The sequence below is a fragment of the Macrobrachium nipponense genome, chromosome 2 (assembly GCF_015104395.2).
Source record: "Macrobrachium nipponense isolate FS-2020 chromosome 2, ASM1510439v2, whole genome shotgun sequence".
Taxonomy (NCBI): domain Eukaryota; kingdom Metazoa; phylum Arthropoda; class Malacostraca; order Decapoda; family Palaemonidae; genus Macrobrachium; species Macrobrachium nipponense.
The window spans coordinates 107,529,185-107,544,662 of record NC_087201.1 but is presented as its reverse complement, the minus strand read 5'-3'; the positions used below and the strand labels follow the sequence as shown (position 1 = coordinate 107,544,662).

At 35.0% G+C, this 15,478-nt stretch overlaps 1 protein-coding gene across 1 annotated transcript in view; it reads right to left on the bottom strand.

Moving 5' to 3' along the window:
* Positions 1-15,478, bottom strand: part of LOC135221274 (protein slit-like) — a 345,812-nt gene that overhangs the window by 217,796 nt on the left and 112,538 nt on the right. Inside the window, exon 6 of the mRNA XM_064259087.1 lies at positions 3,194-3,265. Within this exon, the coding sequence (XP_064115157.1) occupies positions 3,194-3,265 (72 nt within the window). The remainder of the gene's footprint in view (positions 1-3,193; positions 3,266-15,478) is intronic.

Sequence of the window (15,478 nt, the reverse complement as noted above, 5' to 3'; positions counted from 1 at the left end):
GGAACACAAAAGGATTCGCGATAAATCACATATTTTGGAAACTTTGATTACAGCTAAAATATCAAATCAATAAAATGGTATGAGAAATACTTAGATAAATACAACGACAGGGAATATGGTAATTGTAGCAAAATAACTAATATGACTAAATACTTCACCTTAATATACACTGTCAACAAAATAACTAAACGCATGTTTTAATATGGAATATTAAAAGTACATAGTTCATAGGATTAAAACTTGCAAGGCAGAATGATAGATAGTCATCAAACAGATTTCAAAACAGACGTCAGATTCTGTCAAAAATTGCTTATAAATCATAGAAAACACGGAATGAAAATGCCAATATTAAGAATTTCATACAGACTGCCCTCACGTATAAAAATACACTGAGAATGTGTATACTGATTATACGAAATGAAAAATTGAATAAACTATTTCAAATAACTATAAACAAATAATCAAAAGAAAACTTGGGAAGACAACACTAAGCATAATAAGAAACGCAGACGAACTGTCATGTCCGAACCTATTGGCCGGAATCGAAAGAGAACGACATACAGAACGAAAATAAACACACACACTTCTCAGGTCCCCACGAAACAAACAGTTACCCAGGCACAAACATGCCGACAACCATATTAAGAAAACATACCAATATACCATCGCAGCGGCAGCAGTTAATCAAACCCCCCTAATTATTCATCTTATCTCAATACCTCATGTTGCCACCTTATGAATAATGTTGATGGGGATGACATATGGCTCCAAACACCGCCCATCAGCCTCCGCTGTATCATCTCGAATAAGCCAGCCCGTGAGGACCACGCGTCAGGAATACATATCAGGATGAAAACACAAGTGAAAAAGCATAAGTCTCAACACGTATAACGGGAAAAAGGTGAGGCTTATGAGAAAAACAAAAGCGCAGATGCTATGCTGCAGTAACATTAAACATAGAGTGGGCAGTTACAAGCGTAGAGAAGATAAAAAGGAAGAAAAATCATACCAACAATCAAACAAGAACACAAGTCAATATACCTAACAAATGCTACATACCAGCAAAGATAGCAACACCCACGATACATCGCAAATAGCAAAGAAACCAAAACAAACATATCGAAGTAATAACCAAACTGGCAAATACAGTTACCAAACATGCATACATACACACATCCCCAGAGAGAGGAGGGAAATATGCTAACAAGCACAGGTGATATATACAGGAAGGTAGGTTCCCTGGGTGGCCTGAATACACAAACACACCATTAGAGCGTCCGCGGCCCAATGTATGGGATGAGGTGCCATAACCCCCGAAAAGGATGCTTCGCTCGTTTTTCCATGGCTTCGCTTTTCTTCTTCTTCTTCTTCTTCTTCTTCTTCTTCTTCTTCTTCTTCTTCCCTCCGAAGAGGAATTTTAGCATCACCTGTCTTTTGTTGCCCTGTTCACTTTTTATATCAATTCTGTATAATCTGCGAAAGTCAAAATTCATAATACTCCACACATACTTCTAAATGTTTTCGTCAAGAGTAGAAATCGCTTTTCATGTACCTGACCACACCTGCACATTTCGAAGACGAATTTAAAAGTAACCCAAAGAAACAAGCAATCTCTCTCTCTCTCTCTCTCTCTCTCTCTCTCTCTCTCTCTCTCTCTCTTTCTGAATGAATTACTGTATATTTCAGTGGGATATATGCTTTTCTTTTACAGAGGGTAAGAGACAGAGAGGAAGACAGCGAATTCAGCTGGCTGACCACCAAGTGTGAAATGAAATTATCTCCTTAAAGGAATAGCTGTCAGCTCGAAGTGCATCACGAGAATTATGGTACTGGTTGAATAAAAAACATTTGAAATTACAGTTTACTATAAAACAAACGGATATAGTGTAACTGCATGTGTGAAAGTGAATACACAATGCATATACATATACACATACATACATACTACATACATATATACACATACATGTATATATATATATATATATATATATATATATATATATATATATATATATATATATATATATATATATTGTTACGCTTTCCTATAAACACTTCGAAACCCAACACTAATTGAGTGAAGAAATTCTCCTTAAAAAGTGAGATTTGAACCAACGTTTGTTAGAAGTTTAGGTTTAGTACTTGAACCTACTGAAGAGTATATTACGTACGAGTAATAAGTGGAGTTGATGTGAGTCTTTGATTTGTTCTGAACATACGGTTCATCCTAAATTTGACACAGAAAATATGAATGGAGAAATACGCCTGTCTTGCTTCATGACCAAAGCCAACGTTGCCTAACTTCACAGTTATAAAAAGCAAAGTTCTATCGAGACTAAAAAGCACCCTCTGTATGTATACATAATTTCCAAACTTGTGTAACAATGCTGGAACGACAGCTATACTTTTCTGATAACTCATAATCATTACAAAGAAAAAATTTACACTTAGAAACAAAATATAAGGGAAGGTAATCAATTCACTGAAGGTAATGTAAAATCAGCTAATAAGAAACATCCGCAATACGGGAAGTCCTGTCAAGGTATCCTTCTTTGTTTGTTTGTTTGTTTGTATGGTGTTTTTACGTTGTATGGAACCAGTGGTTATTCAGCAACGAGATAAACGGCTTTACGTGACTTCCGAACCACGTCGAGAGTGAACTTCTATCACCAGAAATACACATCTCTAACCCCTCAGTGGAATAGGTATCATTCTTTCACGCATAAACAACCTAAATTCGTTACCATTTATCTTTATCAAACCTGAAATCATATTTAACGACTGTAACCGACGCAAATATTAATGTTCCTCGCTACAGAAGTTCCCAATTCCAAGAGTCCTTTATTCCTCACACCGTTGTACTGCTGAACAATCGAACCCGAGGATGTCGTGGAACCGGAGCTTCAAAAGTTCAAGCGAAGATGTAATGCATTACTAACCTAATACTACTATCCTTAGATTTTAATATAATGATTTTTATTTTCTTTCTGTATTTCTGCTTTACCGCCTCTTACTTTTTCCTAATGAACACCATACTTTTTGGAAGCTTGAATTTCCAGTCAATGGCACTGTGGGCTTTTTTCAGATGAATAGCGTTCATCTTCTGACTATATAATAATAATAATAATAATAATAATAATAATAATAATAATAATAATTAAGCAAATGATTAAATAGTTCGGTTACTTACAGACGCTCCAGTTGGTGAAGGTCCTGGAAAGCCCCGCGTTCTACGGTGTGGATTTCGTTCTCGTGAAGCTGCCTGGAAGGTACAGAGAGATGGCGTTAGATCAGATAATAAATTAAAAAGATGACAAGAAAAAATAATCTAAAGAATAACTAATATATATATATATATATATATATATATATATATATATATACTATATATATATATATATATATATCAACGTAAAACCAAGAACATTCCTATGATAATGGAATACAAATTCCATTATAGCCCCAGAAAATCGAACAGGAGAACAGAGTACTGCAAACTTAAACTTCTACCATTAAGGGAATATGTATGATATATATATATATATATATATATATATATATATATATAATATAGATATATATATATATATATATATATATATATATATATATATATATATATATAATCATAGATAGATAGATAGATATAAATATATATATGTACATGATATATATAATACGCAATATATATACGTATATATAAATACATGCATATATGTGTGCGCCTGTGTAACAACTTTGCAAACATAAATCGTGCCTAAAACCAAATTAAATACAGTATGATTTAATAGATGCCGCAGGAGAGAGAGAGAGAGAGAGAGAGAGAGAGAGAGAGTTGCTTAGATCTAGCAACATGGATATTTTAACGGCCATTTGAAAAAAAAGACGCAAATCTACTGCCATTCATCAAGCATTCAAAAGAGCTCAATAATATCGAAATGACGTAGTACGTAGGAATTCTGTTTTTCTTTAACGAAATATCTGCATTAATACATCTCTTCCACTGAGAAGAAATTAACAAAAGAAATTAAGCTGCCATAATAAGGAAATCGATGTAACCACCAAAAACTTCTTACGATAGACGAGCAGTTTCAATGGGTTCGTCATCCATGCATTATTTATAAGTTATCACCCTCACATAGTGAAGCAAAGAAAAAATATAATACGGAAATATAAAAAAAGGCGAAAAAGATAGACAGCAAAACATCGAGTAGACTTAATCCTCTAAGATAAACCCCCCAACAAAGACTATGGATCACAGACGATCACAAAAACGTTTTGAATTCGATGTTTGCTTTGCAGCGTTTGGGATCAAAGGAAGAATAACTCCTCATCAGCGACTATTGTTGACCCTTCTCCGACATACAAACACACACACACACACACACACACACACGCGGACCACGTTAAAGGCACCCAGGATATTCTGGTCACTCTCGGGCTTGTGATGGAAATATCTATTTCGCGAAGTTACCGATCGCTTCAGTGACTACTACTACTTTTGCTAGCAAGTTTATTTTCGTACGGAAATAACACACACACACACACATACACACATCACTATTACTTCTACTAATATTCCTAATACTATTTTAAAGCTTAGTTTTACCAGACCACTGAGCTGATTAACAGCTCTTCTAGGGCTGGCCCGAAGGATTAGATATTTTTACATTATATCGAGAAATGAATTTCTATCACCAGAACTAAATTCCTCTGGTTCCGCGTTGGCAGAGCCGAGAATCGAACTTCGGACCACCGTTTTAAAGAAGTACTACTAAGTACTACTACTACTACTACTACTACTACTACTACTACTACAAAATATTACCCAGCAATAGCTCTCAATAAAATAAGAATCCTCCAAAACTAGAAGTACTATCACTAAAGGAACTGCTGCTGCTGCTACTTCCATTATATCTGAGCAATGTACCTTAAAATTAGTACTGACGACTTACTCTCTTACGCCATTAGCTAACATCGCAAATGAGCTCACCGCCGTATAATTCCTTACGGCACACACTGTATCAACTCGACCGAGAACTCGTCTTCACTAAGTAACAACGATAGCTCTTGCTGGTACACTGAATATCAGCGCTACGTTTCAGAAGGTCATTACGGTTATCTACTACAACGCCTATGTGCGTAAATTTTAGATGGAACTGCTTGATACTCCTACGTATCGCATATTGCACTGAAAATGTCAAACACAGTGGAGAGAGTAGAATAAAGAAGAATGGATCTACACACACACACACACACACCACACACACACACACACATATATATATATATATATATATATATATATATATATATATATATATATAGTATATATATATATATATATATATATAAATATATATACATGTATATGTATATGTATATATACATATACTGTACATACATCATACGCGCGCACACACACACACACACACACACACACACACACACACACACTATATATATATATATATATATATATATATATATATATATATATATATATATGTATATAAATCACAACAGTGGTAATGTACATTACGCCGCATGTACTTCAGTCTTAGCACAGTGAAATAATGGAGACAATGAGGAACAACGGGTTTGACCATTTTTAACAAGATCTGGCACAAGGGCTTTTCCGTAAAACTTCCTTTATCTCTTAGACTTGGGTGGTTCTTTTTAGAACATTTTCTATTGTAAGATAGTTTTTCACTACCACGTCATTGTTTCAGGGACGTCTTTAGGATTCTGTTATTTTAATTGTCTTTAATTATCCCTCCTACGTCCTTTCTCTGTTAAATTACGATGAACGTTGTACACTGAGACGTAGTAAAAATTTCAGAGAATCAAGAAGTTAAAATGTCCCAACCAGGCACTCCAACGAGGGAGAGAGAAGAGGTGATTATCGAGAAACCTATGCGAGCTTTGCAAATATTACCTGGCCTACACGACTTCCTGACCACACATAAAGCAAAGATCAAAGCTTCAATTACTAATCGGACCTAATTAACTATTCGGAAAGAAATAGTAAAATCAAACTGGTGTGTGGAGGTAAACTTAAGTATGCCAAAAAGGGAAATAAACATGAATCTAAATATAATTAATATATTTCACAATGCGTGTAGTTCATGAAAACGCCAAGGAATTTATCTTCTAAATAGAAACTACCAACCGAGTTCAAGTGTTGCAAGAAATTTAGCAAAAGCTTACCAGCGAAATATTAAATTCGTCGAAGAGGTACATATATGCTAGTTTGGAAATGAGTAATAATGATCCATCATAAAGTATTCTATAGCAAAGAACCTGATCTGAATTCCAGGACAAATTTTAATATAACAACACAATCTAACCGATAATATACTGTGGGTATTTACGGGCCTAACAGTCTCCAAGTAAAAGGAAAAAAAGTTGGGGGGAAGGAAACTCGAATTTTTCCACTCTGAAACGAACTTATGCACCATGGTCCTTTTTCTTAGAGGCGAAAATAATAAACCGAAATGTCCTCTGAAATATACAAAGTCATTAATAGTAGAGATAAAAAAGATTCAAGACAATAACGACAAAGGCCTACCAGGGAAAAATTGAAAATGTACGAAACATTTGACAGAGGACATTAATTTATGTTGAAATAAGCATAGTTGCAGTTTATACTATGCACTTCATTCAATAAGCATATATATATATATATATATATATATATATATATATATATATATATATATATATACAATATGAGAGAGAGAGAGAGAGAGGAGAGAGGAGAGAGAGAGATAGAGAGAGAGAGAGAGAGAGAGAGAGTGGGGGGGGTTGGGGGGGGGGGGGGGGGGGGGGGTGGGGGGGGGGGGGGGGGGGGGGGGGGGGGGGGGGGGGGGGGGGGGGGGGGGGGGGGGGGGGGGGGGTGGGGGGGGGGGGGGGGGGGGGGGGGGGGGGGGGGGGGGGGGGGGGGAGGGGGGGGGGGGGGGGGGGGGGGGGGGGGGGGGGGAGGGGGTGGGGGGGGGGGGGGGGGGGGGCGTGCCTGTGATCTGACGAGCCATAATAACTATTTTATACAAGGCACCGAATAAAAAAAAAAAAGCATAAAATACGAGAGCACTAACACACAAGGAATTGCAGACGGTCTAGCCAGCATCCTCTAGCGTGGTGAAGAACGAAGGTCATAATGTTTATAAAACAGGTCGTTCAAAAATAATGAAAATCCAAAAGTGTTTACACAAGTTAGGAGTGTACTTCCATATGATTAAATATGAATATGAACAGAGATCTTAAAAGCAGTTTTAACAACTCCAATAAGAATGGCAATCAAAACAAATACGTTCTAATCTGTATACAAATGCCCACACTAACACAGATCAACGCCTAAACACTACTTGCCTCCCCGCATAAGACAAGATAAAAAAAAAACATGCATAGCCAGACATCAACACACACCCACTCTGTTGTTACCGGAGTAAGCAGTTCATTCAGCGCAGTTCACAAGCCGATGAATGAACGCGCTCAGCACAGACTTAGCACTTATTCATCAAGAAAAACCACGAGTGAGACAGTGAATCATAAAGGTGAGTCAAACACACCCAAGCCTGAGAAAGAACCATAAGCAGATGCCCGCAAAACATGGCCGTCCGTCGTTGCACGGATGATGATATTGCAAGAAAAAAAAAGGGTGTTGCATACGATGTAAGTATTGCTGGGCGTTGTCTGTTCACACCCTGAACACCTGGACACCCATTTCTAATCGCGTCAGATGGTTAAAAAATATATAACTTCGACAGGTATGTGGTGCTTATCATTATTACATTTTTACTCATAAGATGCGAGAATTCTTACCAATCAAGCTAAATAGCTAGTCTTGCCTAGACTATGATAATGAAAATAAATGAAAATACGTATTCATTAAAAAATAACTATAAATAAATTGAGGGGATATCGCAAATATTTTCTATGCATCAGTTATGTAATATTTTAGTGATTAGAAAAAAAAGTGTCTAATATACCAGACATATTTTTTTAACAGGAGACTAATATATACATAATAAGAACATTAACTTAGAAATATTGAATTAAAGACTAAAGCTCAAATCCTTTAGAGCAGATTCATAAAAAATTTTTTTGATTGGCACAAATATCAAACATTGAATAAAGTAACCTTTCCAATGTTCAAAACTTAAAATCCAACAAACACCAGCTCGGTTGATATAATATATTCGAAGATTTAAAAATTATATAGCTAGACGATAAAAGTCAGCTATTAAAAATAGTATATATTTTAGGAGATGAAATTCCATTTTAAAAAGACTAAATCTTTGACTTTACAAAATATAAAGTTTAACAAGAAAATCCTTGAATCCTTTAGTCAAATATGCAAATTTTATTTGTAAATATAAAAGAGAACCGAAAACAACAAGGAGATGCAATTCTTATTCTTGTGTGGTCTCAGCACGATCTGACCAAATTTATGTCGATTCAAAGAGAATGGAAAAAATAGATAATCCTAAATTATCGGCCAAAATAGTTTATCTCTACTGAGGTAAATACAAGTATAGTTATGAGGCTAGCATTCCTTTCCTCTTGCTCTCTCACCCTACGCATAATACATAGTACGACTAAGATACATATGCATACATCCTACTAAAGCTAAGCAAAGCATTTCTAGTCATTCAGATTCCTAACCATATTAGGATATTAAACGTTACATTCAATACTGAATTTTACTCAATTACTGACGATGTGATATATTGCAATGTAATTACAATGCGGTGAAAATGTATGAGATATAATTACCATGCGATAAGATTACCACGATATAATTCTTGCGATGAAATTACCGGACACCATATTGTATATGATATCTATATATCAAATAAAATATACAGTGTGTGTATATATATATACTCGTACATATACATCACACACAATTATATATATATATATATATATATATATATATATATATATATATATATATATATATACACATCATATACACAGATTACCACTAAGAAAAGGGTTATTATAATATTTTTAAAAAGGGAAAATTAAAGACTGGAGAAACTCAAAGAAAGAATAAGTGAATAATGTCAAGAACGACAATAAGGAGATGGAAGAAAAAACTTGACTAAATGCCGAATTTATAACTACAGACATATCAATAACAAAGGAAAACAATGGTTTCAGAACCAATCGCCTTGAAGGATCGAGGTCTGACCTAGAACCTCTTGGCCTTGGCAGGCAGGAAGTCCGGAGACTACCAATCAAAACCCATCAGAGATTCAGATACAATACAAAGTCCCATAAAGATGCTGCACAATGGGATAAGATACGTGAGTAGTCGTATTTAATCCCCAACTTACGTTACAATACAAGCCACAAACACCAGTCTGCAATATTACTGTCGGTGCAACACAGATCAACAAGAGGCAACAGGATGAACTGAATCGGCAGAACATGAATCCCGACTAACAAGGGAGGGGCGGATATTTTGTGCTAATGGAGAATTTACGACATTCTATTTACTCATGCGTACGCCGCAGGATATTCTGCCTGCATGACGAGATTGTAGTTGAACCCTGACATAAAATACCATAATTCAACAATGAAAACGCTCTTAGTCCTCGAAAGCTTCACATAATTCAAGGATGGTCCCCGGAATGCTCTATAAGTAATGGATATTCAACTGGGTGTTCGTTCCTTTATCTGAAAATCTGATTTGCTTTTGAACATCAATCACGATATGATGGATGTCCCTGACGTCTGAGGAAGGCCATCAAGCAAAATGGAATGGGGTCGCGGAAGGCGCTGGATGAGGAGTATGAGGTTCTGGAAGCTATCGTATCATCCTTCAACCCTGACAGTGGATAGATTATACTTCTAGTTTATTCTAACGAAAGAAAATAAATAAGTCAGTTTTATTTCATCCAAAGTTACAAAAGGTGTGGGCTTCGACGCTCTCAAATACCTGGATTATAATCATAAATTATATGAAAGCAGTTGATAAATAATGCAAATTCACAGAACATCCTTCTCCTCATATTAGATATAGTTCATATCACTACATCAAGTTTACGGACATTATTATTTTCACAACTATCCAGGATTGGAACCGTCACTACGGTGTGACTGTCCCCTCTCCCCCATACATAAACATACACAACATGGGCTAGGTTCCAAAAGCAATAAAAACTGCAAAATTGACCAGTCAGCAAAGACCCGATGAACGCGTTTAAAAAATTTGCGACCTTGCCCTTGTCCGTATTACATTGGGTATAATGACAATGCAACTGACTTGATAATGAGACCATATACCAAACTTGAACTGTCATAATGTAACTAAATCATCACTAAAAAAAAAAATAATAAAAACCATCTTTACCTTGGAGTTGACAGAGCAATTTCCAGTCAAAATAAAAATGTGCTTGACCTGAATAATACAAACACTATTCTTGAAGTCCGTATTATGAATGCGCATTTATTAGGAAGAAAAATATGACTTGAACCAGGCTGCCAAAAGCCAAACGAGATACATTTGACCTGTTGCTGAAACATACAAAATCTGAACACAATACAATTCTCTGTGAAAATATCCGATTCCTGTTACCACGATTCTCATGTATTCATAAAAACACTTCTACAGCTACAACCACAACTACTACAATCCTTCTTAGCCGCCATTCCAACCAAAGAACTTCGGTCGACCTAAAGCAAGTAAAAAATAATGTATAAAGAATTTTATCTACGGGGAGAAACTGAGGTCAACAACAGCTTCTACCGGAGAGATGGTAGAAAAATGCCTCTTGGTAGATAGCTGTCGTAGAAGTAGAACCAAGCAGCCAGCAGCCGACAAGGGATAATTGATAGTCTTGAATAATCTCCCTCCATGATCACCTATTACATATTCTTAGCTGGCGCTTCCACCGCTTATTAGCCACTGTGAAATTATTAATTATGAATCAGGACATATCTGGCCCCACTGCGCCTGTCGCCTTTTTTTGTTTTATTATTAGTCTTGTTTTTTCTTCCTTTCGGTTGAAATATCTGGTAACAGTCATAGTTTTCAACTCACCTAAATATTAAATCTTTATCTCCTAAGTTGCCTGACCACAGTTATAATCATAAAAAAGAATTACATAGAAACTGTACAACGTACGTACATAAATGTACTCAGTTTTCAAATTCATATGCAAACACACACCGACCAAACACGTATAACATACGTATATATGGTATATATATATATATATATATATATATATATATATATATATATATATATATATATATATATATATGTGTGTGTGTGTGTGTTTAATATTTAGAAATACAAATTTCTATGTCCAAAATGATTACGATTTAAAAAAGTAATTCAAGGTTAGGATTTTTTAAGTTATGTCAATTCAGTCAATATACATGTTTGAGATATTCTTAAAAAATATCTGACAAAATGAGGAGCAAACATCCGGTAATGTTCAGATCCCTTCCGCACATAATAAATTATTTTTCTGATCTCTAATAAGACGAGTTCTTATTAGATACATCTTTACGGATAAGGCAAAGCAATAGCAATCTTAGTTCCAGCATTTCACAGTAACGGCAAATAAATAAAACATCGAGAGCAATCAGAGTCAGAAAAGAAGGCGTTCACTCCAAACAGAGAGAAGTTCATGCTAATAAGGACTGTCATTTCTTCCTGAGAATCCCTTCGACCCGAGAATCCTTTCTCTTGAGTCGACATGACTTCATTCGATTCTCAATCGCGACTCCACCATTTCTTTACATTCGTTCAAGAAATTCCTTTAGGCTTCATTAAACTGCCAATGACTTCCGTCAATGGCATAGAGGGGGCGGGGGAGGGTGGGAGGATGCGGGGGGGGGGGGGGGTTGCCTTTCAACATTTCTCTCCAATACGCCCACGTATAAAATCCCAGTTCCTCAGGTCCTAACATGCCCCTCTCCGCTCCCCCACCCCCCTTAAAAAAAACGCCTTCACCAAATCATTCAGGTAGTCCTCCGGGGACGCACTCAATCACACGCTCTTATTTCATATCCAAACAAACCTTTTGATCTTTCCCGAAGGAGAGTCTTTGCTCTTCTAATGAAGTTTCTCCTAATTCATTACTCTCTCTCTCTCTCTCTCTCTCTCTCTCTCTCTCTCTCTATCCTCTCTATCACTCTCCTTCTCTCTCTCTATCTCTCTCTCTCTCTCTCTCTCTCTTTAAGAATCCTTCTTATTTGCTTCCAAGCTGCTATGTCTAAACCAAAAGTTTGTTCACCAAGAAGAAACTAGAATTCCTTACTTTAAAAGTATAAATGAATTCAACCAAAACCATCTTTGTTTCAACAGCAACTTCAAAACTGGTAAAACAATGGTCATTAATTATACAATTTGCAAAAAACAAAATTACCCACTGATGATAAATAACGCTAAGAATAAGCCATGAAATTATCCACACCTTAGCTACGGCACATGCTGAAGGTGACCATAAAAATAGGCAATTTATTGCTATTTAAGAGCTTAACCAACCACAATATGCCAGAGTTTGCTATATACCTTATAGCCCGCGTTACTATGCCATATTTTACTCACAGTAATTAGTTCCTTAACGGCAAATTATTCATTTATTCATTTATTAATTTGATTTTCACTTATTTATCTGCATAATTTTAGACCAAACTTCTTGGCTTTTTATTTCATGCTCTTAACTGGCTTTCTATCCACATGGTTTATTTCGTAATAATAAGCCCACACTATGAAAATAAACGTCCAATACCAACAGGGCAAAATATTATGTACTTTACAATGAGCAGATTTTCCTATATTTATGACATCGAAACTACATCGTTTTGCCGTTTATATTCAGCAGAAATGATTCTCTCTCAAAGATTATTCAGTAATGGAAAAGAAAAAGATAAAAAAAATAAGAAAAAAGAATAATTACTGTCAGTCAAAGGTTGACTCACTGTACGAGACCAATGTCAAAAAGCGAAAATCATTTAATTTTTTCCCGAGAGTAGGAACTTTTACTCTTAATTGACTTTATCGGTCGAGGGTTAAGTATCGGAATTTTCTAGATAATAATCTTCAGACAGTAAACAATGGTTGCGCATCTCTTCCTTCTTCTATTAAACGAACAGTGACCATGAATTTGTCATTCCATAGCCTAAAATATAATGACGATTACAGTACTGATAATAATGATGGCTATAACAGTCACAGTAAAAGTTCATACCACAATATCATTATAATTACTTTCTACCTCACCTTGGCATCGACCCCGAAACTCCTCAGCGAATTGGTAGTGCCCTTGAGAATCGTGGGTTCGATCCCAAGGTGGGGTAAAAACTTATTTCAATTACACAAGTGAATGTGTGTTAATAATAATAATAATAATAATAATAATAATAATAATAATAATATAAATTATTGTTATGTTTATCATTATTATTATTACAAAGGTAAAATACAAAATCTCAAGTTAACCAAGTAACGCTAGTAAACAATAAACTGAATAAGCGGCTAAACAGACAAGTAAACGATAAATGCATGAAAAGACCAAAGAAAATCGCATGACTCAAAACAAATACCTATTGATGGTGAGCAATGAATTCCAGGCAAAAAACGTCCGAAAGTTTTCGCATGGTCGATGGCATCTCGTAAGGTATATCTTCTGATAAGTTCAGGAATATATGAAAAATAAGTATTTGCTCATAAACTGGCATCAACGCAGAATGAAATTTCTTCTCATTGATATATCAGAAAGAAAAATTCATTTTCTTTCAAATCGAATTCACAGACATATCAGTATATAATTTTCTTGCAGTTTTTGAGATGATTTATCCCCTGGTAAACTGATATATATATATATATATATATATATATATATATATATATATATATATATATATATATATATATATTATATATATAAAAAAACAATCACTACCATAATTATTGCTTTGTGTTCAGTTAAATTTTATATCGCTTTACATATAAAATAACAGTAGCTGCCTCGTTATTTATAAAATAACAGGAGCTACATCGTTATTTATAAGTTGATATAGTAAATTCTTAAATAACGACCTCGAACGTATGCAGAAAACAGCTTCTTTTTAACCTCAGGCAAATAGCGATATAGAATTTATACAGTATGTAACGATACCATTTTATAAATGAATTTATATGCTATATCGAGTGATGTTTACAGGCGGCATACTTCACACAATATCAATATTAATCCAATGTCAGTCTGGTCTTCATCTGAAGAGCCGACAGACATTAGATTAATATTAATACTGATCATGTTAATTAACGGAAGAGGTGAGTACTGATTGAATATATTTGTTAGGGGAAGGAGTTCAGATGAAGAGCCCACGGACATTACATTAATATCAATATCAGATGCAGTTTGTTGTTTGTATACATTATACCTGTTTATAAAACATAGATGACAATGATTTCTTGCCCAACGTTTAAGCTGTTCGAGTGACGATTCCTGCTATGTAAATTTATTAGAAAACGGGCGACAGTTTACCAACAAACCGAAAACTGATTACCTGTTTCAGTTCACTACATTTCCCGTGGTATTTTTTTTAAAGTCCTTATCTAAGCTGCAAGTTAATTTGGTATGAGACAGTTTGCTTTCCTCCTTCTTTATCTCCTTTGCTTTTACTCTATTCCTTGACCTTGGCCATACACCACTATTCAAGATACACTGCAACACAAATACATACATACATACATACATACATATATATATATATATATATATATATATATATATATATATATATATATATATATGCATATATATACACAAATCTACATATACACACACCCACACACAAACATATATATTATATTTATGTTCCATTAATAGTCTCAAATGATTGAACAACTGTTTATGAATTAGCTGGAGTCAAACTACTCTCGCCACTGAAGCAGATACTTGCTTCTTGAGCAAAGGCAGAATAAATGATTCAGGAAACAAAAAGAAGGTATAGAGTTCCACATTCTCAGAGTACACGACATTAAGGAGTGATCAAAGCGGTTAGCCGTCGTGTTTGTTATTACCGTAAGTTGTCTGAGGGGTAAACCACCTTGTAGAAGAAAAATCATCAATACATCTATCTCAAATGCAAAAACTATAAACATTAATGATAAATAAACATATACTCCTAAGATATTTATATAAGGAACTAAGAAAACTAGCGTCCTCTTAGAATAAAGTGATGATAAGGTCAGCAAGATATTCAAAGTATCTTGCTATTTCTCTCTCTTTATGCATATATATATATATTATATTATATTATATTAGATAATATATATATATATCGATATATATATATATTAAAAATACTGGTAATCTTCTTATGGGCATGCGAAGGTATGTATTAATTCAATTGTATTCCACCCATAGGAAATTGAAAATGCTTAGTTTCTCAGAAAATGCCCAATGCCCAACAGTTTTCGTCCCTCCAATTGACC